Below are 23,896 nucleotides of genomic sequence, written 5' to 3'. Positions count from 1 at the left end.
CGCGACAGATGTCGCTAGATTTGTTTGGTTTCTTGTTGTTCAGTTGAGAACAACAATCGCGTACTATAGATCCTCGCTTGATCATGGCAAGAAGATATATCAAAGTAACAATATAACGACAAACATCCTATTGTGACACTCGCCTCCTATGTTCCTCTCGTTTCACTACGTGGAGCAAACGCTGCAATAGAGTTTTCCTACTAAAGGGTACAAATCTTGATCATAGTAGTATATTGAATTCTGGAGCATGCTACTTAAAATGATGACGAGCTACTTCCACGTCCACGCTCCTTATAGACATCACTTTCGCTATCATCTTCTCCTTCATCACCTTCTTCTTCCTCCTCCTCCTCTGCATCAGCCTCCTCCTCCTCTGAGTTTTCCTCGTCTTCGTCCTCGTCCTCCTGTTCGTCTTCTACCTCCTCCTCCCCTTCGACTTCAGCTGACTTCTTACGCTGCTTGTCATCCTTGTCTCCCGCAACTTTACGTTGCTTGTCGTCCTCATCTCCAACAGTTTCTCCATTCGTTCCTTCTTCCTCCTCTTCCTGCACTTCTTCCGGAGGCGGATTGTTGGCAGCTTTAAATAGGAATGGTGACCATCGTAGCAAGTCTGGTTTTACAGTTGTGTAATTCTTCTTGGCCATGTTATCGAGAAAAGCAGTGATGAGCTCATAATTATACCGAATCACGTAGTCTCCGTATGCATTCTTCATGATCATATCCATATTTGTCAGAGTTGATACTATGTCATCGATAGTGACGCATGTCCTTTCACACAATTCTGAACAAAAAAATTGAAAGGCAGGTGACGGTGAGCTTTCTGTAAACCAAGAAAAAGTACGTCTTAAAAGCTGAATACCTTGAATGGACAAGGTTGTTGGATTAGTGGCCAATTCCTGCATTATCACAGTCCTCCAATAGTTGCGATAACTTAGCAGACCAAGATCTGACAGAGGCTTTTCTGGAGATCCTGGTTTACCTTCCTTTTTCGATAAGAGATAACCTGGCGAATGCAAAATATGATTGGAACCGGAAAAGTCCATTGTGTAAACAAAATCAATTGTTGACTCACTAAAGTCTATGAGAAAGTTTCCATACCCCTTCCGCTGATGAATTGGCAATGTCATGATACATGATAGATTATAATTGGCTGCCGATCGTTTTTCCTAGCAAAAGGGGTGACATATTTGTACCTCGCTCGTAAGGACATTTTTTGTGCAGTCCTACCTTTGAAAAGTATCCAACGAAATGATGTCCCGTATCATCCTTTTCAGTCATGACGTAGAACAGGAAGGGTTCTACATCATAATACAGCGTCTTGTGATCTAGAAACATCTTGACCAGCAAACAAAGATTCTGACAGTATATCTAGGAGATCAAGACAGTCAAACCACTTGATTTTAGATCAGCTTTGGAAAATCCATGAAATCTACCTTATTTTTTCGGCCATCAACTTCAAAGATGGAGACAATCCCATCCTTGTAGATTTCATCACCAGGTGGATGCGTCAGCGGGCACTTGAGCTAATTGGAGAAGTGGTCAGAGAAGGTGAAGAGACCACAGGAGGTAGTTTGTGTAGTTGCAAAAGAAGGAGCAAGCTGCAATAATAAACGTACCTTGTGTCTTCCAAGCATATAAGAACTCTTCATATACTTGAGACAATATTCACATAAGAAGAGTTTCTGCTGCGAATGAAATTCTTCAGGATAGGGAGAAGCAAACCAAGTGTCGATCTCGAAATCTCCAAATTGCACATGCTTGATCTTGACGGCTGGACCCTCTTCTCCATCATTAGACTGCATGTCTTCTATTTCTGGATGATCATGCGCAGATGGTGGAAGATATTGCTACGTGCAATGTACAGGTCAGACTCTCGGTGCCAGTTTGCCAAAAGTTATGTTGGTTTCTCACCTTGGAGTGTTCTCGAGCTACATCAAATCTCTTCCGATCCTTTTTACCAGGCAACCCCTTCTTGGTATCAGCCTCTTCAGCATTCAATTTCCCACCATAAAACAGCTCGATGGTATCATGGTCTTTGACAGCGAGTTGATCACCTTTACTGCTACCCTCGCCGTTCAAACCAGGTGGTGGACGAATACTAACTATTTTCGGCGACCCTTTGACAGTCAGTTTAATGGTTGGCAGTTTAGGTGTAGCAGCAGGTATCGGTTTAACTGGTCGTTTTGGAGTAAGTGGTTGTGGTGGTGGCGATGCGGTTGACATATGAGTTGTTGACGATGCAGGCGATGCTATTGTATTAGCTATGAGAGCTAATTGGGCGATAGGAAGTCTAGGGCTATGTGGTTTCTCCTTCCTCCTTCGTTTTGGAGGTGAGCTTTCGTCGGCTAGATTTCCTCGTTTGACGGGTCTAGTGTGGGCTCGTTAGCAACCTAGCAGCGAAGGCACAAGAATCACGAGGCTTACAGTGTCAACTGACGTTGACCTTTGCAAGTGTTGCAAAACCAATCGCCTAGATAGAGAAAACGTTGAGCAAAACAAGCTAAACATGTTCTGGACACAGGTCGTACCCGTTGGAACTTCATCTAATGGTGGAAAGACACAGAAAGTATGATATCCTCTCAGACACGAGTCACAAAAGAAGAGCAAGTCCTCCTAACAGTAAGGATTATAGCAACAGTTGGTTGAAAACAGCTGATTGCTACTGCACCCGTACAGATTGTCCACTTCTGCAAGCTTCACAGGTTCGACAATCAGCGCATTGCCAGGGATAGCTTTTGATCATATCAATCATGTCTTCTGTAATATCGTCCTTTGTCAAGCAGCTTGGATGTGCTATGTTTTGGTTGGAAGATCAGCGAAGAAAGTCCAAGCAAGATACACAATCATTCAGTTCCTACCAGTAAGACCACTATTGAAAGTAAAGAATCAGCTCTGAGATCATGTTTAACACGATCAAAGACGTACCAAGAAGAGCAAGTCAATTGGAGTTTTGGATCGAACATTGGCGAAGTTGAATCCACACAATGACATATTCCACACGTTGGTGATGGTTGTTTCTGTATTGCAAGTAGTAGATTTAATCAGTAACATGGTAGTTTGGAATGCTGGTATATTGTTTGGAGCAACAGCCAACCAACAATTGTTGATGACGGTTTCTCAGATCAGACAATGCGAATGAATAAGAGATGATATTTCAAGGACTTGCCTTCTTTTCACGCGTGACTCTAGAAGATGAATCACTGTCAGTTTCCTTAGAGGCCTGAGGGCGTTCTCGTAAAGATGGCATTCTTGGTTTGTTATTTCCAAACGATTCGTGGCTAGGACAACAACAAGAAGGATTTCTCTTGGCAGATCCGTTGTGATATAAAGCGTACTAGCAGGTAGCGAGGATCTCCAACTTGTGCAACGAGTACTATAGCGAACAACGTATTGGCAGTGTGAATGACTAAAATGATTTGTAACAAGCTCGACAAACTCACACCATTTACAATGAACAGGGCTAAAATGACGCGTCTCAATGATTTACTTGGTGGAGCTATCATATTGAATGCGCCAATGGCCGGAACTAGTGGTGCTAAGCTCGTAAACCATTCAACATTTCGCCCTCCAAACTCCAAACAATTATGTTGCTGATACAAACGCTCACACCAGGCCGGGGCTGTTACGAAAGCTGGTGGGTTTGGTTTTATTGGTGAGCATGAGATGACTGTGGTTTTGCCCTGAGATGCAGAACTTCTCACATTTCCATGACTGTTAGGATTCTCCCCCAACGAGGAATGGACTCGCACAAACTACAAGGAGGCAACGGAAATTTGCAATAATGGTGGTATAGGAATTGGGCTGCTGCTCAATCGCAAAACTCCCGATGGACTGATACAAGGCTTGAAAACTGCTGTATCACTAAAACCGAAAGGTCTTTGGTTTGCATTCGGCGCACTCACCCCTAAAATCGTCGATTATGTCAAACGTGACTCGCCAGAAACCAAAATAATACTGCAAGTCAATACCATCCAAGAGGCTTTAGACGCCGTGCGACTCGCTGATATACTTGTGGCTCAATCGTATGAGGCTGGCGGCCATATGAATCCGCTTGCAGAAGGTCAAATGGTACATCTACCCCTACTTGTCAAGGCTGTGAGTAGGGACTGTGAGTTCAACGGCTGGAAGCCACCGCCACTCCTTGCAGCAGGAGGAATTGTAACTGGAAGACAGGTAGCTGGTAAGCCCCCTTGATGACTTTTCACATCTCGTTGAACTATACTGAATACATATCCACGTTTACATAGCTGCTTTGATGTTAGGAGCTAGTGGTGTAGTAATCGGCACCCGGTTTGCGACTTGTCAAGAGTCTCTTTCAGCCCCAGCCTTCAAATTACAATACGGAAAACTCGCTAAACAGGCATCATCAACATCAACACCTGTAACTACAACTAGCTTGGCTTACGACGTGCTGCCGGGACCAAACACTTTCGGCGCACACTATTCAAATCGAGTAGCGAGAAATCGCTTAACCGAGGCGTTTGCAACTAAAGACACGTCACTACCCATTCTAATCGAACGCTTAAAGGTAGCAAATCGTGACAGACCTCCACAGGTAGACTGGGAAGTCGTGGGGCTTCCGGTTGGAAGCGGTATAGGGCTTGTTGAAAGAGTCAATGTCGGTGCTGAAGAAATTGTAAAGGAAATTACGGCCGAGTGCAAGTCAATTTTAAAATCAGCTTCTTCACTCCTATAGTATTGCAGTAGAAGTAAAGTGCCAAATTATTAAATGTTGTACTATACAGTCAATCACGAGTTCAAGACGGTTTCTTTTCATTAGAGATAAAAACACTAGCCGATCGCTCTGTTGAAGTGAGCAGAATACTTAGGTGTGGGATCCAATATTGTCTCAACGCGGTGAGAGTCGCGACGTCACCCTTGTCATGGACCCCATCTGACTTTGTGAAACACAGCAGCTATCATTGAAAGTTGAGGAATCCCAACCACCAGCATCGCTTGAGCCGGCAGTTGCACACTTTTAAAGTCATGTCAGATCCATGGGACTCCATCGACACAGTGAAGATCGCTGTGGTCGATTGGAAGTTACATTCACAAAATCGTGAATTGTTGAAGAAACAGATTAACGATGCAGCAAGGTAAATTGTCGAGCTCATAAGCCCGGCTTTTGCAAGTTCTGAACATAGATCTCATCTGATAGATGTCCTAATTTTTAGAACCCTTGGATTTTTCGTGTTGATTAATCATCCCATTGACAAGAATCTCATTGATGGTTCTTTTCAATTGGTATGCCATGAGTGCTCTTCAAAGCTCTGAAATATCTGGAATCCTCGACTTCCAAGATATTTGAAGATTTTTGTTGATCGCCGTCTGTTGACACCCATTATCCACTCGCTGACCATAGGCCAAGGACGTCTTTGCTCAACCAGCTGCCGAGAAAGAAAAATATGAAATGGGAACTACTGGGAACTACTTTGGGTATAAGGCTCCTAGGAAAATGCCTGGTGCTAACAATGGAGACCAGTAAGGGCATTGGGAAGCTGATTCTGGAATGAAGCGTTGATTTGATCAACCATGACCTTCTAGCAATGAAATGTACAACATTTCGAAGGACTTGTTACGTGATCCAGTCGCTGCTCAGAATCAATGTACGGAAATTCACTCGAGCTATGTTTCGTAACAGTATGTTGTCTCGACCCCGAATCTCACAACTTTTGCATGTTAGTACGTCCACTAGTCGACGCTTACCCAAAGACGAAGGCATTCGCTGAAGAATGTCACTCCCTTGTTTGCGACATTTTGAAAATTTGTGCTGAAGTGCTCGAAATACCCAAAGAAGCTGGCGGTGCCAACTATCTCCTCTCTCGTCACCGATTTGAGGCCAAATCTGGTGATCAGATTCGTCTTTTACAGTATGCCCGAGACTGGACTGTGAATTCGATGATTTGAACCAAGCATCTCAACATACGAACTTTGCAAACTAGATATCCCCCACCGCCTCCAGAATTCGAAAAGAACGAATTATTATTCGCTCATACCGATTATGGTAGTGTGACGTTACTTTTTACGCAATCTGTAGGTGGATTGCAGATTTGCGATCCAGAAGATAAACAATGGCGCTACGTGCGCCCGCTGGACGGCTCGATTATAGTTAATCTGGGGGATGCGGTGCAGCATTGGACTAAAGGTACGCACAATCCCAATATTCAAACCTGCTGCTATATTCAACAACGATCAGACAATCTGAACCTCAACCACGTCTAATCATAGGATACTGGAGATCCAACTTGCATAGGGTGACAGCCCCACCAGCATTTCAAAGGCACATGACCCGACATTCTGTAGTCTATTTCGCACGACCAGAGGATGCCGTAGTTTTGGAGAGAATACCATCGCCTTTCATACCCGAAGACACAGTTGAGGAAAAGCAGCGCAAGATTACTGCTGAAGAATGGATTAAGGCTCGTGTATTATATGGTGTTACGGGCCAACAACAATCGTACTTGTAAAACGTGTAATCGCAAACAGGAAACTAATTAAATACTAAATATACGTGTCAACGATTATTCTACACGTGAAAACAAGTTTTGCAATTTCCTAAGTCATGAGATGTCTCGTATCCCTGTGATCTTAGTATTCACCTTCTTGATCGCACATTTCACGCCCAGTCCTCAAAGCTTTCAAAGAACAGCTGTAAACGTCTAGCAAGGCATAAAGTCGATTCGATCTTGGAGTTAGGCACTCATTGCGGCTCGAATCTAATAAGATTTATTCGCGTTGGTCATTTGAAATTCAAGTTTGTGGACCATGATGGGTGATGCTTTGTCGTCAGAAGCTGGGTACGTTTCAAGTGCAATATCAAACCATACTGGATGTGTTGAACGTTCTTTTTATCTTGATCTAACCTAGAATCGTCTTACCTAGCTCATCACCAACATCACACATACCAATTGGTTGCAAATCTGTCGCGATGAGTCGACCAGAAGGTATAGAACGATACACGTGTACATGTCAAGTTGAAGCTCACTATGAATCGTTTTGGAAACTTGCAGACACTCATCTGCCTCATGAGGTTTGGGGCATCATTCTGTCAAAGGCTTCCGAAGGTAGTCTTGGTACACTTTCCAGAGCCTGTAAAGATATGAATGGTATTGCAGTCAAGTACTTGTATCGAGAGATTGGACAGGTTAGTTTCCCGTGCTCCATTTGAACTCTCCACGAGGATGCACCATTTGAAATCTGACTCCTGTTGAACTTTGCCAATACTTCGTTCCGTGTCATGTGATTCTCATGTCTTCTTGTCTGCTTAGAGGACTCGCAAGCAAATGAAAGCCAACATGACGCACTGTGAGGGCGAATGCATTTTCCTCATCTTGCAGAACATACAGACGCAAACTACAGGATACAATCAAAACGCTCTCTCGAGAGTGCAGACATTGCATTTGAGCGAATATCTATATAATAGCTGGAAGCCGGAATTCGAATCGGGCCTCAAACGTACACGAGCGAATCGAATTGCTGAAAAAGTCAAGGGACTTACTTTAGAAACAGCCATTCAACTAGTGAAAGCTTGTACGCAAGCCTCGTTTATATTCGGTAAAGGTATCTCACACTTTAAAACGTTGCTCCAATATTTCCCAACGACCATTACGAAGCTGGATATAGCGCCTTCTCTATGTAATTCTCCAGAATTTGCCGAATTCGTCGCCAGGAAATCACCAGTCATCAAACACGTACATCTATATCGGGAGCGAGTGATTCGCAGACTAGATGGTGTTGCAGCATTCCTTAGGTCGCAACAAATCGAGACCTTATCATATACAGGGATTCGTGGACAGGGTATATTGAAGGCTCTAGGAGCTAACAGCACAGATTCCCTGAAAGATTTGACTTTGAACAAGGTCGATATGATTGAAATGGGAGATACATGTCTGGCACAATACGTCAACCTCCGTGAGCTATCTTTGTCAGATATTAGGATGAGGACTGCTCATTTAGCGGCTTTTAAGGATCAAAATACTCAGCTCAGAACTCTTGCTATCCGTAGATCAACTGACTTCCACCCCTCCGATATCTCTAATTTACTAGAATCCAGTCGCTCCACACTAAAGACAATCACTCTGATACATACTCGTACCTTCGTCCAGATGCTCGAAGACGGAGTATCTGACGGCCCTCATATCCCACACGACCTCGTAATGCATATAGATCGCCCAATATTCGAACTTGATGGGTTTGGATGTCTCACACATGTAAACATGTCAGTCGCAGATGCTCGTCGTAGTAGATTCGACACTTTTATAGCAAATCGTGGGAGTCAGCTCATACGTCTTCGTCTCTCGTCGTATACCGAGGACGAATTCGATGTGAGACTCATTATCAATCATTGTCCGAATATGAAGAATTTGATGCTGGATAACTTTGACTTGACAGAAGCAATGATGATTAACTTGGTATCGACCTTGTCCAATATGCAGGCTTTGGAAGTTACACCCCGCTTTCGGATTATGGATGTAGATGCTGTATTAACAGGAGCAACAAACCGTAGTGAGCTACATGCAAAAGCAGAGAAACTCACCATCGGATGCCCTCCGTTTACTGGAATCTCCACTCGCAGTGAAAATCTACTAGAAGGCCTGCAAGGAATCAAGCGACGTGGTAGATGCCGAGCCTTGAAGAAACGAATTACGGCCGCAACAACTCCTCTTAATATCGTAATCGACTGGGTAGCAGGTCCGATCATAAATGGTGAGACTCGAATATGCTTAAACGCAGTCAACCATGAAGCTCCAGAAGACTCGGATGACAGTGAAGATGAAGAGGACGATGATGAGGAGATATCTGATGGCGAGCATGATAATTCCGAGTTTGAGGATGTCTTTGCTGCTTTAGCGGCTTTACATCAGTAGTGGAGTGGATTGTGAGGGTGGTGGTAGTGGTTGTCGTTGTCGTTTTTGTAACGTTTGAGGGCTGGTCCGAGTGAAGGACCTGGGAGAGGTCTAGTAACATAACCATTCAAGTATATAAATGAGCTAATTAGTATGTATAAATCACGTAAAGAACATAGATCCGTAGCATTAAGACAGTTTAAGATTCAGTGTTGGAAGTCCGAGAGTGTTTTGAAGGTAACGATACCACGATTGAATTATTCAGGGACATTAAAATGTTAATACGTTAATATGTCCCTCTTACCCTGCGTCAAACCTTCCTTTGCCAGTTGTTTCTGTCATATTGTGGTTTGGATGGATGTGGCTTATACACGACGTTCCATTTAACATTTCTTTCGCACCTTCACCTACAAAAGTTTGATTAATCCCCAACAAAGAGGAGCAGCGTAAGTACCACCTATATCTCAACATACGTATAGCCACTGGATGAATCCACGCACGCCCTTCTTTCTCCCAGTTTGATGTTTTTGCACTGGCCAAAAAGAAAGCTTCACAGCATTCAAACAACCATTTCATTACTAAAACATATATTATTCTTAGCATGCCTGGTACCAACGTAAAAGACGTCAACCCACATGCATTCGTAACAGCATACGCTGCCTACTTGAAGAGAACTGGCAAGCTCGAAGTCCCAAAATGGGTTGATTTGGTCAAGACTGCTACTTACAAGGAATTGGCTCCTTATGACCCTGACTGGTTTTACACTCGTGCTGGTACGATATAGGTTATATTTTCTGCTGCTATTTAGATACGGCGAATGGGAAGAGATGGAGCATCCATAGGATGGACGACATTTCGAGACATTGTGGATGAGACCAGCCCAAACACCACCATTTTGAGTTGACGACCACATCTTTCTTCCCTATTCATATATTTTCTCATTTTTATTAGCTGCCGTCGCCCGTCACATATACTTGCGAGGAGGTGTAGGAGTTGGTGCCTTAAGGAAGATGAAGAGTGGAAACAAGAACAGGGGGTCACGACCACATTTCTCTCAAGTGTCTTCGGGTTCCGTTGCCCGAAAGGTCTTGCAAGCTCTAGAAAAGATCAAGGTCTTGGAAAAGGATCCTTCCGGGTAAGATATTCGTACACTGCGAATTTGTTTGTTGTTCCGTGCTGTCATATGGCACTGTCAGAAACAATCCTGTCGGCAGTGTCTGGAAATGATGGAGAGAGTCTTGATGCTCGAACATGTCCGGCAGAAGCTACTCTCTAAATAGAGCAAAAAAAAAAATTATGGAGGATAAATACACAGTTCATGCCACTCATTCAGATCTTCCTTCTCATTCTATCTAGTGGCCGAAAAATCACTACTGAAGGCCAAAAGGATTTGGATCTGTAAGTTCCGCATAAGCGTCTACACTTTATCCCAAGAGTCTGTTCTCATGCCTTTCCATTCTGTTTAGGATTGCTGCTCAGGTCGCCAAGACTGTGGTCGCATAAAAGATAAACCAAATACTCCTTGTCTATATTTTGTTGTCCTGGCATAAACAAAGAAACAGTATATTGAAAAAGCACATGGTGTGTCTGTTGCTGGAAGAATAGTTGGAAATGCTGACTTGGTGCAGGTATACTGTCGCAGCTTTCAAACCCGTCCGCTTCTCTCCCCGCGCATCTCACCGCTGTTCGCAGCCGCTTCTCCGGAAACGAATTCGAATGTGTTGGGGGTCGATATTCATTTTGAAGTTTTGTTTATTGATATAGTAGTATTCCAAAGAAGAGAATATTTTAAACGGTTTCTAGAATCTCAACCGTTGGTGTTGCTCCAAGTAGGATGCGACCCAGTCAGCAGCCTATGATGATTTGATGGGTTAAGAATCTCAACCGTCACTATTGCTTTCAAGTGAGAATGCAACCTACCTCTCGCCCAGAAGCCAAGTCTCTAGAGAACCTCCTATTATCAAGAAAAAACAAAGGTCAGGAGGTAAGACGGCATTGTGGTCAACACTCTTCTTAGCAGACGTTGTATACCTTAGAGGGGCGATATTGAACTGGAATTCTTCTTGCAAGTCCCAATATAAACCAAATCGTTCCCTATCGTCCATTAATAGGTCGTATGATAGATTTGCTTCGAGAGTAATCCTAAATTGTAAAGTAATAGAATGAGTAAAGCTCAAGTATTCATGTTGTGACGAGTTTGCATCATTGTAATAACAGAGTTCAAAGTAGCAAGCAAGCCAAAATGGCGTTGACCAACATACTTGTCTTCGTCGACTTTGGCAGCATCTAGTAACATGTCGAGGACTTTTTCTTCGACCTCGACCTTGCTCCATTCCTAAAATAAAGGATGCAGATAGTGTATGGTCAACAATTCGACATGACTTGGTGTCCAAGATGTCAGAGTTGATTGCAACCCAGTTCTTTTGTTGGGATTGAATGATGAGAGTGAAGCTTGCCTTCAGTGGTTTAGCAGGCTATCAAAAGGATGCAGATGTTTCAAGTTAGCATATGATACATCTGTCAACATCATCACAACATGCAGCTTCAAAACACACAAAACATAAAGATGCGTACCCTTTCCCAAATATTCCTTCTTTGAAGAGGCAAGACGGCCGGCGCTATCAATGCCGGAGTGGCGATGCGCCGTGACAATAGGCTCGATGCTATTAACCTGGACATGGTTGTTTGCTGGTTGTGTTTTTGAGCAGAATGCGTACTCAACAATTCCAGACGGATGGTGTGTTTATGGATAAGTAGGCGTAATAGCGTGTAGGAAATGGATTTAAAAATAAATCTGGACGTGCTCTTTACTATTTGCACATCGATAAGCTCGCAACTCCGCGAAACAAGGTCGTCGTGTCGGATATTCTCGCCCAACTAAATATCAAGCTTCGTGTTTGCTATATAAAGAATATAATATCGAGACAAACGACACGATTCTCCCTCCTCTCCTTCTCTCCATGTGCCAACATTCCATCAAACATCTTAATTCTTCCTCTCCTCACAAAAAACGAAAAAACAAGCTACCAATTGTATAAATTAGGGAACAGGAATGCTAGCCAGCCAAGTCGCCCGTAATGTCCTCGCCAGACGCATGACCCGCACTGCAGCTCCATCTGTAGCTGTAGCACTATCATCCATCACTGCAAGCACTTCCAACTGTATAAACCGAGCTGCTTCGACATCCATCTTGCTTCCATCCTGGCCATCGCATCATCAATCCACTGCCAACTCGGTACTCCCCACTACTCGCTTCTACTCGGCTGGCAAGGGGCCATTGACTATACAAGGCATCGAAGACAGAGTCATGCAATTGTTGCGGGACTTTGACAAGGTCGAACAGGCAAAGGTACGATAATGTATGGGTATATCATAGTCTATATGAGGGGTACAAGCTAGTTGACCTATGGAGATTCCTCTTCTCTTTGGGTGTTACGTTTTGGTTGAGCTTAATACTATACTTGTCAACTTACCACAAACACTGCTCTCCCAACCAATGTAAACTCATCTCATATCTCACCCAACTAGTTATCCTTGGACTCACACTTTATCAATGACTTGGGCCTCGACTCTCTAGACCAAGTGGAAATCACAATGGCCATGGAAGACGAATTCAATATCGAGATTCCAGATCGTGATGCGGAGGAAATCATGACACCGAGACAAGCCGTCGAAAAAATCTTTGCAAACAAGAATGCCATGTAATTGTTGCTGGGTTATATAAAAGTAGTTTGTTTTAGAATGAGAAAATATCCATATCGAGCAGAGAGAAGGAAGGAAGGGCTTTTATTAGGTTGTATATGTATATGAAAAGATGGGGGAAAGTGCTGTTTGAGGGTGGACTCTATATCTATTGACCATCAGCCGTGTTATATTGTCTAAAAGGCAACCCTTTTTCTTTGATTATAATATATAGCTTGACAAACGGATATCAGGATGGCTTTTGTTGACTAGTTTGCTCTTAAGGAAGGATAACGAGAAGTTGCTTAGCAATCACTCTTTTGAATTTGACACGATCTCAAATCAATAATCACATTGTCCAACCAAGCAGATAACTGTGGTCCAAGGCTCTCGTTATCGTGTTCCTAATTGTCAAAAATGTTCATCAGAGTTTCGTCAAGACAGAGTGTGCTTATTTCCCTTACATCATCATCTCTTCCCTCCAAAGTAGCACTGCTGTGTGATCGTGGTGTTGATTCAATGAGATACAGTCTGATGCATCATCTGAAATGATTAGTTTGAGTGACAATACCAATTCCAAACCGGATCTTTTTTTGCGTAATATTGATCTCGGACCCACCACCAAAACATACAGCAAGGGCTTCGAGCTCAAATGCCGGAAGCAATACGACTTTCAGAGACTCTGACTGAGTATTTTTAACAAATAGCAAGCAAAAGAGAAACCTCAGCCTTGGCTTGCGAGACCTCGTAATCCACACTTACGAGAGAACAGTGATTGACATAGCAGCATTCAAAACTGCGTGGACTATTTCCCGAACAAAATGAGCTTAGCGTCTACAATCCGCGATGCAGACATGAGTTGTGTATCCTCTTAATAGAGAAGTCTCTTTTTGTAATGCCACTTTGATACCAGTTCAGAGTATACTTTGACCAGTAGCAGCTCCTGACAACTTCTTCATTGGCATTAACAGTGAACAAATCTTCAAGGCCTTTCCTTGTCAAGTCAGCAAATTGCCAAAAATGAGAAAAGCGTGAGCGGTTGGTCGATGCGTTTCCAAGAAGCATTATGGAATGATTTTCGTATCTACATTTAAAATGTGTTTAGAAGTGTACCACTCACAAAAGGAGATTGGCTGCACAGCCTTGGAGCCCTAATTCTCGATTTTCGATGGACCGTCTCCTTCCATTTCAGTAGAGCTGATGGCTGATGAAAGATGAGCAATGATGTCAACTGGTACAGAATGGGCTTGTCGAAACACCTCAAAGGAAACCAGCGAGATTGAAGGACAATTCCAGCGAAGACTGAATGATTCTATTTGAGTTTTTTCTAGTGCACTACACTCTGATGAGAGAGAATACAAATAGATGTCTTTGCAACGTTTTCAAGGCTATAGAAGGAGAGGTGGTCAACAACAATAAAAAACGCCGGAAGGAAACAGTGTTAGCGTGTAGATTACTCACAGCAAGGCGAACCGGATCACGCGGGAACAATGAGGTCTAATTATGGGACAAAAGCAGTCAGAATTACTCAACAACAGCGTGCCATGTATACCTTTCGAATGTTTCCAAGGTTCAGATATAACATGACAACACGTTCAAGACCTTGAAAAAAACATGACCGTTAGTGATTATCATAACGAGAAGAATCGACGAGCAACAAACTCACCGATACCGCCACCAGCATGTGGAGGAGCACCATACTTGAATGCATCGATATATGGTTGTATGGTACTGATTTCTACTCCATGTTCACGAGCTCTTTGTTCCAAGAATGCGGCATCGTGGACTCGTTGTGCTCCAGACATGATTTCTTCACCACGGATAAAGAAATCATATGAATTCGAGTACCCCTTTAGGCAAATGTTACGTTAGAACAGTGACGTAAAGAAAGAGACCCCTGGGAATTACTGTCGAAGAGAACTTACAGCGTTCTTTGGGTCAGGCATGGTGTAGAACGGTCTCACTGCCAACGGGAACTTGTCCAAAATGTAGAAATCAGTTTCATATTTTTCTTTGACTAGTTTGCCCAAAGTCCGTTCGTTGGCAGTACTATAGGTAGATGAACGTTTTGGTTTAAAAGCAGAGTTCCGGCTGAGTTCCAGCAGGTTTGTCGTTTTTGGCCTCTGTAGCAGTAAGCACATCTCACTCACGTCAAATCTTCAAATTCCCCCATCTCTATACCAGCAGCTTTGAGCATTGCGACACCGTCTTTGAACTGGAGTATCAATGTCTTGCGTAGATACTGAAACTCTTCAAACGGATATTGTCGACCAACAGTATCCAAATGATCTCCATATCGTTTTTTGAGTCCGTCAAATATGTACACAAATAGGTCACCAAGAAGTTCCAGAACCTGTGGATAAGATGATCAGACTCATAATCCTCGATGCAACAGTTCCTCTTTTGCTACTGGTTGGTTCATCTCTTTTACCTCGTGATAATGTTCTTCAAATGCCATTTCCAAATCGAGTCCGATGAATTCAGTCATATGACGATGTGTGAAGGAGTTTTCAGCTCGAAATACTATTATTTTAACGAGTTAGCGGTGTTTGAGAGTGGACAAAAAACGTAGAGGGTACTCGTTGGTCGACGACAAAACAGGAGTCGTACCTGGTGCAATCTCATACACACGCTCAAAGCCAGCAACAACACTCATTTGCTTGTGTAGTTGAGGTGATTGTGCCAAGTAGGCAGATGCTATATGACAATCGGTGAGACCCTGACAAAAGGAAGAGAAGACGAAACGAAGAATGCAGACTTTTGAAGTAGTTGATTTTGAAGACGTTGGCACCGCCTTCACTTGCTGCACCCATCATTTTTGGTGTATGGATCTCGACAAAGTCACGAGAATCCAAGAACTCTCTAAAGAGTTTGCTGATTGCACCTTGTAACCTAAATATGGCTTGATTTGTGATGGTCTAACAGATGAGAAAGATTGAGCAACTTTTTTGAATGAAAAGGAACCAAGCACGACGACCAAAAAATGTCTGACTGCAAGATGTGCTAAAATCACACGTCTGGCTTACTCTCAAATCAATCACACGATTATCCAATCGGACAGATAGTCGTGGCAAGGGATTCTCTTTGTCGTTTTCCTAATCAATCACGATGATAATGAGTTCAGGTTCTTCATCGTGATACGACTAGTTCAATTTCTTACATCTTCATCATTTCCCTTCATACTGGCACTTTCCAATGTGAAAGGTAATCTTGGTACTGATTCACTGATGGTATGGATCTGAAGAGGATGTGAAATGTAGTCAAGGATTACGCGCTGACCATAATGTGTTGTTTTTTGGTCTTCAATCTTACCGAAACAAGTTTAAGCTCGACATCACGAACAGTACAGCTCTTGATAGGGTCAGGTGGGACAGTAACTTTAGCTCTAATGAGCACCAGTGACTCTGATGGTATACTATTAAAACAACAAAACAGAAAAAGTTACTAGAGTTGGGTGGCCAGTAGGTCGTGTTGAAACTTACGACAGAGCAAATCTCAACATGGCCTTGCTGACACTGACACCATCAGCATTCAGCACTGCCTGAACTGTGCCTGCTCGTTGTCGTAGTACAAAGAATCCAAGCTTGGCTCCTAAACAACCGAAAGAAACCCCTGAGTTATGCATTATACCACTATGAACTCTTTTCACAACGATCGCTTGCCTGTCGGACGTGTGCTTTGAATTCTAGCACTCATGAGAATCTCTTCATTGGCATTTGCTGCTGATAGTTCTTCAATGCGTTTCCTTGGTTGCTCTAAGACAGGAAATTTGTAAGACAGGCCTGCCTCAGACTGTCGACATGCTAGAAAAATCGTTATATAGCTCGTTTACATACTTGTTCGTTCTTGTGACTGATTCAATGGCAATTTGCCATACTTGTCAGGAGATACATCAACTTCAGCAGCTTCTTTGGCTGCCTTTTCAGCAGCCTAAGATTTTGCAAAGAATCGAAATTTGAGTTGAGGATGATGTTCTTGGTGAGATGCGTATAGGGAGTTTCAAGCCTTTTTTTGGCCTGCAACGGTTGACACGAATTCACATACCAGTTTAGCTTCACGTTCACGCGCTTTTTCAGCCTTTTCTTTCTCCTTTTCTAGTTTCTTGATGGCAGCTTTCGATAATGGTTTGCCGTCCTCTCTACAATCAAAGATATGTTTGGATGTGTCAAAAGTTCATCACCAAAAACAATGTTGACAAATTGCTCCATATGTGCGTTTGATTTACCCTAACACGACATCCTTTGATGGTCCATCTGCTTCCATTTCAGTAGAATTTACAGCTGATTTCGATGAAAAATGCGCTTGAAACTGACTTTGGCGATAATGTTGAGGAGTCACGACAAAAGATGACAGCGAACAGCGACTGAGCTGATGATGATGAATTCGAGTGTATCGAATATAGTGTGATGCACACGATCGTACTAGAGCTCGCTTGGTGATTGTGATGACTGCCAGCTTCCAGCACTTAATGTCGAAAGTGCAAGTGCGAAGTTCAGAAAAGGCGTTGATCGCGTGAAATCATGTATATTACATACTGAAAACAATAAAAGAAGTTATATTAAATTCTAAGGAAAGTGGGTTACTGCGTTATTCTACAAGGACACAATCTTTTTGAATGTCTCACTCAAAAAGCGCATGTCTGGTACTTTCTCCGTTGAGAGTGCGTCATTATCGTCAACGTCCATCTTTGCCGACGTGTCATTCTCTTCCACCGATGCTTCTATGCTACTACTACTCTTGGTTCTCGACGGTTGCAACAGCAAATCCATCAAACTCGCCATCATACTAGTTGGCCGAGGCAATAGATGCGATGCGGTATCAGTCAAGAAGGCCAGCGGCGGTATAGCTGATACTACGACACTAGATGTTGTTGTTGATGCAGCTGTGGTTGCTTCAGGAGACTCGCCAAACATATTGTTTAGGAGTGAAGTTTGCTTTGGTATGCTCTAAAGAAGGTTACCACTGCCTGAGTTTGCTGTGATCAAAGCGCAAAAAATCTTGTAAAGACTCTCATATACCTGAAGGGTTCTGGAATTCGACTCTGTGTTTCCCCAAAGATATAGTGCACATTGCCAGTCCATAATAAGCACATTTGTTGAATTAGGAAGGAATGTGGCTCCAACACATTGTGACTTCATGTCGTGAGATGCGATAGGTATGGGTGACTCAGGTTGGAAGATGTGAAGACGTGATGCTGAGGCAACAAAAAGGGATTCAGCAACAGAAACGGTTTGCTTCCAACTTTATTGACTTGAGCTTACTTAAATGTCGACCCTCTGTAGTTATATCTTCAGCGCTTACTACCAATCGAGAGCTTTCGGGATCAGCTACAAACTGAGACACTCTCATTGGTACACTCCACCAAACTATAAAAGCAAAAGATTCTGTTGTATCAGAGAAAAACCACACATCGACGACTGAAAAGACTCTGTTTGAGAGTTAAACTCACCAGTACATGTCAACAGATTCCATACAAGCAAATGCGTCCTGGTTGCAGCATACAAGTAATGACTGCTAGCAGCAAATGCAATCTTGGACACCACACTTTTAAATGTCGGGAATGTTAAGACGCCTTGTAATGTGAAACTGTTTGCATCCCATAATGTTACAACCTAGCGAAAAAAAGCAAATTTGTTTATGTATTCTGCCTGGGCAAGTGAAGCGTCGTCTGCAATATGGGCGCAATATGGGTGTCGCCCAGTCTTGGTATCGCTCTTACATGCTTCTCGGCAACAGCAAGCAATGATCCATCAGAAGATATCACAGCGTCCGTTGGCTTTTCAGACTTGTACATTCCAACAAATTTGCATGCCCATCGAACTAGATGACAAAAAAGGACTTAGCGTTTGAGTCATGCGACATGAGCGTTGACAACGTTCCTACCATCATTCTCTTCCGAAGACACTGCAGCACCCCATAATCTAAACTTGTTGTCATCACCTGTTGTAATACAGGTAGGTGCAGTATCCGAATTCGTATTCATTCTTAAGGACATGATGTTTCCATCATGAGGTTTATCTACTCTGGTATTTACAGAGTACCTTAAAGGGCAAAAAAGTTGTATTGTTGTTGATCTAGGGCAAAACCGTTGTGGCTTACCCTTGAGTTGCAGCATCATATCTCCAAAACTTTAATTGTTGCTCATTAGGACCTGACTCTCGAGACTCAACCTACATAGCAATCAAATGTACGTTAGCAACCATGATTCACTTAAATATCTTGATGCCAGTCGACAGCACATACTGTGGTCATCCACTCTCCGTCACCAGAGAATGCCACATATATTACATGTGCACGAATAATCTCATTTTTATCCATACGTGATACTCGATTTCCAGGCGTTACTTCAAGCTATTGTAGGTGGTGAGGGGGAAAAATTAATCAAGGCGAAGAGCGCTCTAAACGATTATTGTCGTACCTCCATGACATGCTCAAGTGTCTTTGAGTTCAAGAATTGCAAACTTCCAGGCAATCCATTCAATGCAATCAACTTGTTTCTCGGTTCAAGAACCAATCCAGTACTCAGTTGAGAATCAGAGCGTATTCTCCCTGAAAGTAGCATTCGGACGGTACGAGTTAAAAAAAAAAACTACACATTCTGCTATGCCTAAGCACTACCCACCAATTCGCAATCCCGAGACAGCTTGTTGAGTCCTTTGATCAACAGCTGATACAATCCTGACCATATTCCCAAATTGACATAATGCATACGACATATTGTCAGGACTAACTGATATTCTGAATATTGGAGATCCGAGACGTGGTATATATGTAGCTTGTCGCGTTGGCAGTTGCCATATCACGAGGACGGCTTCTTCTCCTCCTGACAACATGGTGACACCTAATAGTAGAGATGACTGAGTAGAATTCCTTGAGGTGGAATGGGGTTGAGACTTATAGCATACCATCTTGAGCGAAAGCAATAGTCTGAACAGCATGAGCGTGCCAATGTAGAGCTGAAACTGTTGGTGCTCGTTCCTCATCATATAAACAATACCTTGGAACGGAACTGAAGGTAAGCTCAAGGCAGCAAAAAACGCATAAAGACGCCTCACGCATACCATAATGTGATTCTACCAAGCGCGTCACCAATCGCAACTAGAGGTTCAGTCGGATGTATAGCTAAACATGTCATGGTTGATTCGTTTACCCTATGTCTGAAGACAGCTATGTTCAGCATATGGACCAAAAACAATCATTCATGAATTACAGATGTCGTACTTGTCAACTCGTTTACTGGCGGTATGGACAACTTTGAAGTAGCTTCTAGCACCAACCACCACATATTTGCCGTCTTGCGAAACGTCCAATCCTGAAAATTCATTGTCTACAGAAGCCAATTTCTCATATCCAGCAAACTTCTTGCTTTCGTTTAATCCGACTCGTAATAAATAGTTTGATGGTTTGGACCGCTCCTCTTTAGAGTTAGGTAGCGGGAGACGTGAAGTGATTACGTATGCTGTGTTTGCGTGTAGTTTCATGGCCCTAATCTTTGGAGCCACTTTCCATGTCTAGGTTTGATACGGTTCTTACGTGTGAGTATGGGACAAAACGATACTCAGTCCTAGTATACAGCTTGGAAGCTGTCCTACTTACATCTCGCAGCTCTCCGGTAGTGAAATCCCACAGTTCAATACGTCCATCAGAAGTAGCCGAGTAGATCTAATCAAATAAGGTTTGAGCATTTCCTACTGGCAACCTTCTTGGTCAAAACACACTCACTAGAGTATGACGCTCCGGATGTGTAGCCAGGGCAGTAATATGAAAGATTTCTCTTTCTTCTTCAGTCACAATGGGATCTATAATGCGGACATGCATGCTGGTGGCCGTGTGATAGACATGAATGGAGTTGGAGTTTGAAAACATAAAATGGCTATGGAATGTGAGGATAATAGGTCAGTGATCGGTCACGGATGAGAGAAGAAATGAGTCTAATTTACATGGCATCAGCTGAAAAGACCACAGGATGTCTTCCTAATGAGCCTCCTCCTACTCTTTTGAAGTTTAACTGATTCTGGGCAACCTTTTTGGGAGCTTTTAGCAGCGACTGAGGTTGATTCTGCTCCGATTGTTCTGAAGCTATCAGCTTCTTTTTTAGCTTCTTGGACACCTTCTTGACTTCTGGCTCCATGTTGACTGTTGATAAACCGGCCATCTTGTCTGCTGAGTTTTGAAGGTGAAAAAAAAAGTTGGCATATTGGTGAAAACTACGCCGGCGTGGAGAATGCGTTTATTTAAATTTGTGAAGGCAAGCCAAGTATACATTTTAAATCACTGATATCGTATTGAATTGATTTTGTCGCCAAAAACTATCAATCGCCTCTTGTAGAGCGAGTCATCGAATAGAGCCATGCAAAGTATTGTCGCTATTTGGCTAGAGCATGAAAAATTGTTTTGATTCAGAGACATTTGCTTTCCAATGTAAGATCTGCTTTTGAACGATCTGATCAACTTGACGACCAACATCTGCCAATTCGTGAAACATGACAAGACACTCAACCGCTGCAGAGCTGATAATAGAACTAGCGTTTACTCCGTCTGAAAGATCCTATCCTACTGTGCTTGCTTGGATCTGGGGGTATGATGGTGCATTTGGTGACAAGCTGCTAATCCATTGTTCACATGTGCTAGTGGTGCGCTGAAGACATTTATTTCTTCATCGTACACTATACATTGTCATGATGAGACTCAGATCTCTTCGTATCTCTTTACAGTCATCGTCAGGAAGAAGTGGTGCCTCTGTCAACGTGCTGATGGACCTCACACATCGATCACATGTGTTGCGAGCAAGACAATCTGCAACTGAACGTGGAGTGTCGTAATAATGATAATGATAATGATCATTGTATAGACACTTGCACACGTTGCAGTACATCGATCATTCGAGAATTATTAGTACTCCATGATCTTTTCATTCACTCCAAAGTTTTCGGAGCTTGCAAGCATTTAAAGTAGTTGAGCTTCAAAAGAGACTAGCCATACTATAAATAATCACATTGAATTTAGTCTTTCTACTGTCATTATGTCTTCCAGCTGCTGGTCGTGGTGGAAACGTTCGCCAAACAAGTTGGAGACTAAGATGACCATGTAAGTCGCGACGCCTACTATACATTTCACTTGTACAATTCGTTAAAACGTCCATAAGAGTATCTTGCTGACTTCTTCTTCTTGTATCTCTTGTCTAGACCGTCAACATCAAACAGCAAGTTGAGTTTAGTCATTACTCCTGCTGCTGTGCCAAATGAACCGCTGTCGTTATGGAGCAGAGCAGTGGGCGCTGCTGCATCTCTTTGCAAGCACTCTGCAAGCCCTGGTAAGCTTCAATCTTTGTCTTGAAAACAAAAAACTGTGACGACCAATGCCTTATCGTCCTAACACACATTCTCTCTTATCAGGGGCCCACTCCCCAGGCGCTGCAGCAGCTGCTCAAGTGCATTGGGACTTTGTCCCAGTCGTGGTCTCACTGCCCGGCCTGGACGCCAGTCGTCCTTCACCAAAAGTATGTTTTGCTCCGACTGTCATTTTTTGCTAGGAATTGGTCTCTTTCAACAAATGAAAGCTTATCGACCCTTTCTTTCGTCAATTATTCTCCAAGAGAAGTAGGATTTACAAAATACTGGACGCTGCTGTTCACAAAACCTCTGGTCGAACCTCCAATACTTCAGTTCGCTGTGTCGAATCTCCTGAAACCCTTTTCACTGTTGGTAAGTCCCTCTTTGCTTCTCAAACAACATCAATCAGACGTGCTCACACAACACCATCATATGTACTAGACAAAGCTATTAGACAATCTAAACAGCTAGAAGTATGTAGAAGGCATTGTCATTCAATGCAATTCCGCAATGCAAGGAGACTCTAGGTCACTACATCACACGGTAGAGCGAGCGAGCTGGATTGGAACGTGGTACATATTTGGACATGGCTTCGAATGGTATCATGGAAAAGTAGCTCACTTGTGGTGTTTCTGACTCGACCGGGTAGGTGTGGTTTTGTGGATTCGATTTTACTCTCTCGTTTGATTCAATTATACAATTGGCACACCGACAAGGCACCCTTCACAAAAGGTCATCACATGCTGTTTTGCTCTAAATCCAAATTCCCTCCTTCCGCATGTCACTATTGAAGTCCGTCTTTGACAAATTTTCTTGCACGTGCAGTCTATGACGCGAATGGGAAGCTCGTGCTGCTATGGCTTACGATGCCTCCGATGCATCATCAGAACTCCAGCTCTTAGAGGTAAGGTTTGCATCAGTCATCAAACCCAGATTTCACGTAGCCTTACTAAACTTGCCCCTTTTTCCGCTTCTTAGCTATGGTCCTCGCTTATGCCTGATACCTCTCTCCAAAGTAAGATATCGAATGATGTGTGTTTCTGTTTCTGCATGCACATTTTCTGATCTGGTGGGGTTCAATAGGACGTATCAGCAAGCAAAGGCAGGACATTGCTTTTCAGGGATCTGATCCCGCAACCGACTTTTGCGGAATGGGTACCCCTAGTCTTCAAGCGAAATAAATGCAACCATGCAACTGACTATATAGGCTCGTTAGTTTAGGTGATTTGTATTTCTATGCATCCCAGTATCCATACTCTGCTGCGGAAACCTTGGCAATCTCTCGTGATGAACGCCGATGGTGAGTATCTTTGCATTCAACAAATCGTTGCTGTGGTCTTTGTTGAGGCAAATGTTATGAACTTGAAATCCAAGTTATGGTGTACTCTAATGTTTTGTGCATGGTAAGGCTTTCCTTCGCCATCGCCGGTATTATGATTTCTCGCTTTGTACTTCATTTGGTCAAGACCGGCCAGTTGCAACCAGCGTTTTATGTATTTGGTGCCAAGATTGCAGTCTACAGAGAAACGTACCATGAGTACCATCTTATGCACTTCATTCTTTATACGCCAATATCTGACCGATGCACTCCGTAGGATATATTTTTGATGCATTTGCACACTTTTCGGCCACTTATCCAGAACAGACTACGTTTATGGATTTCGAAAGGCTCTTCGGTGTTTACAAGTTGCAGTCTGAAAGGAGTAGTTGGGTGAGTGCCACGACATTGCCTTTCGAGATTTGCGTTCCAGAAGCTAACATTCTATCATGAGATTTGCAAGACACACGCCTATTCATGGATGCAGCCAAGGTATGTGAAGCTTCTAAGCAGTCTTGGATTTGATTTCCTCTCCACATAATATTATCTTGGATGGCCAGCTACACGAAGTAGTTTGGTCGGATTTATCAGTTGTGAGTTGGAATGTAGTGCGGTTGAGAGATGTAGTACGGTTGTTTTCTGTTAGAGCATATTGTTCCTTAATTATGGCTTTTTTGAGGGCCTCTTTTCAGCAGACATCTAGTTTTACATAGCGATGC

At 43.0% G+C, this 23,896-nt stretch overlaps 7 protein-coding genes across 7 annotated transcripts; 3 read left to right on the top strand and 4 right to left on the bottom strand.

Moving 5' to 3' along the window:
• Positions 1-254: 254 nt before the first annotated feature.
• Positions 255-2,963, bottom strand: SmJEL517_g01663 (uncharacterized protein; the record flags this gene model as incomplete). Its single annotated transcript, XM_031167591.1, has 12 exons — positions 255-781; positions 860-1,003; positions 1,073-1,166; positions 1,228-1,368; positions 1,434-1,523; positions 1,617-1,847; positions 1,912-2,368; positions 2,425-2,470; positions 2,529-2,613; positions 2,675-2,793; positions 2,859-2,869; positions 2,926-2,963. The coding sequence occupies 12 exons, from the start codon at positions 2,961-2,963 to the stop codon at positions 255-257; spliced, it is 1,983 nt and encodes a 660-aa protein (XP_031026581.1).
• Positions 2,964-4,986: 2,023 nt separating this feature from the next.
• Positions 4,987-6,467, top strand: SmJEL517_g01662 (uncharacterized protein; the record flags this gene model as incomplete). The annotated part of the gene is made up of 7 exons (XM_031167590.1): positions 4,987-5,096; positions 5,175-5,244; positions 5,363-5,481; positions 5,545-5,606; positions 5,684-5,870; positions 5,943-6,145; positions 6,229-6,467. The coding sequence occupies 7 exons, from the start codon at positions 4,987-4,989 to the stop codon at positions 6,465-6,467; spliced, it is 990 nt and encodes a 329-aa protein (XP_031026580.1).
• Positions 6,468-6,765: 298 nt separating this feature from the next.
• SmJEL517_g01661 (uncharacterized protein) lies at positions 6,766-10,349 on the top strand (the record flags this gene model as incomplete). The annotated part of the gene is made up of 8 exons (XM_031167589.1): positions 6,766-6,797; positions 6,868-6,944; positions 7,011-7,144; positions 7,269-8,863; positions 9,447-9,619; positions 9,798-9,981; positions 10,203-10,244; positions 10,313-10,349. The coding sequence occupies 8 exons, from the start codon at positions 6,766-6,768 to the stop codon at positions 10,347-10,349; spliced, it is 2,274 nt and encodes a 757-aa protein (XP_031026579.1).
• A 296-nt stretch (positions 10,350-10,645) lies between these two features.
• On the bottom strand, positions 10,646-11,525 carry SmJEL517_g01660 (uncharacterized protein; the record flags this gene model as incomplete). Its single annotated transcript, XM_031167588.1, has 6 exons — positions 10,646-10,699; positions 10,767-10,800; positions 10,878-10,988; positions 11,108-11,181; positions 11,261-11,320; positions 11,421-11,525. 6 exons carry the CDS (start codon positions 11,523-11,525, stop codon positions 10,646-10,648), a joined length of 438 nt encoding a protein of 145 aa, XP_031026578.1.
• Positions 11,526-11,898: 373 nt separating this feature from the next.
• SmJEL517_g01659 (uncharacterized protein) lies at positions 11,899-12,551 on the top strand (the record flags this gene model as incomplete). The annotated part of the gene is made up of 2 exons (XM_031167587.1): positions 11,899-12,195; positions 12,375-12,551. 2 exons carry the CDS (start codon positions 11,899-11,901, stop codon positions 12,549-12,551), a joined length of 474 nt encoding a protein of 157 aa, XP_031026478.1.
• Positions 12,552-13,909: 1,358 nt separating this feature from the next.
• SmJEL517_g01658 (uncharacterized protein) lies at positions 13,910-16,790 on the bottom strand (the record flags this gene model as incomplete). Its single annotated transcript, XM_031167586.1, has 17 exons — positions 13,910-13,915; positions 13,989-14,024; positions 14,080-14,129; positions 14,194-14,377; positions 14,453-14,576; positions 14,678-14,880; positions 14,959-15,050; positions 15,138-15,224; positions 15,286-15,445; positions 15,554-15,622; positions 15,688-15,765; positions 15,840-15,942; positions 16,010-16,118; positions 16,220-16,282; positions 16,364-16,457; positions 16,572-16,665; positions 16,753-16,790. The coding sequence occupies 17 exons, from the start codon at positions 16,788-16,790 to the stop codon at positions 13,910-13,912; spliced, it is 1,590 nt and encodes a 529-aa protein (XP_031026479.1).
• A 329-nt stretch (positions 16,791-17,119) lies between these two features.
• SmJEL517_g01657 (uncharacterized protein) lies at positions 17,120-20,682 on the bottom strand (the record flags this gene model as incomplete). The annotated part of the gene is made up of 16 exons (XM_031167585.1): positions 17,120-17,473; positions 17,546-17,721; positions 17,789-17,893; positions 17,977-18,139; positions 18,247-18,347; positions 18,411-18,568; positions 18,627-18,697; positions 18,771-18,878; positions 18,946-19,076; positions 19,150-19,368; positions 19,433-19,524; positions 19,589-19,678; positions 19,749-20,038; positions 20,124-20,189; positions 20,250-20,400; positions 20,468-20,682. 16 exons carry the CDS (start codon positions 20,680-20,682, stop codon positions 17,120-17,122), a joined length of 2,490 nt encoding a protein of 829 aa, XP_031026476.1.
• Positions 20,683-23,896: the final 3,214 nt, after the last annotated feature.

The sequence above is a fragment of the Synchytrium microbalum genome (assembly GCF_006535985.1).
Source record: "Synchytrium microbalum strain JEL517 chromosome Unknown SmJEL517_scf0005, whole genome shotgun sequence".
Taxonomy (NCBI): domain Eukaryota; kingdom Fungi; phylum Chytridiomycota; class Chytridiomycetes; order Synchytriales; family Synchytriaceae; genus Synchytrium; species Synchytrium microbalum.
This window is presented reverse-complemented; position numbering and strand designations above follow the sequence as displayed.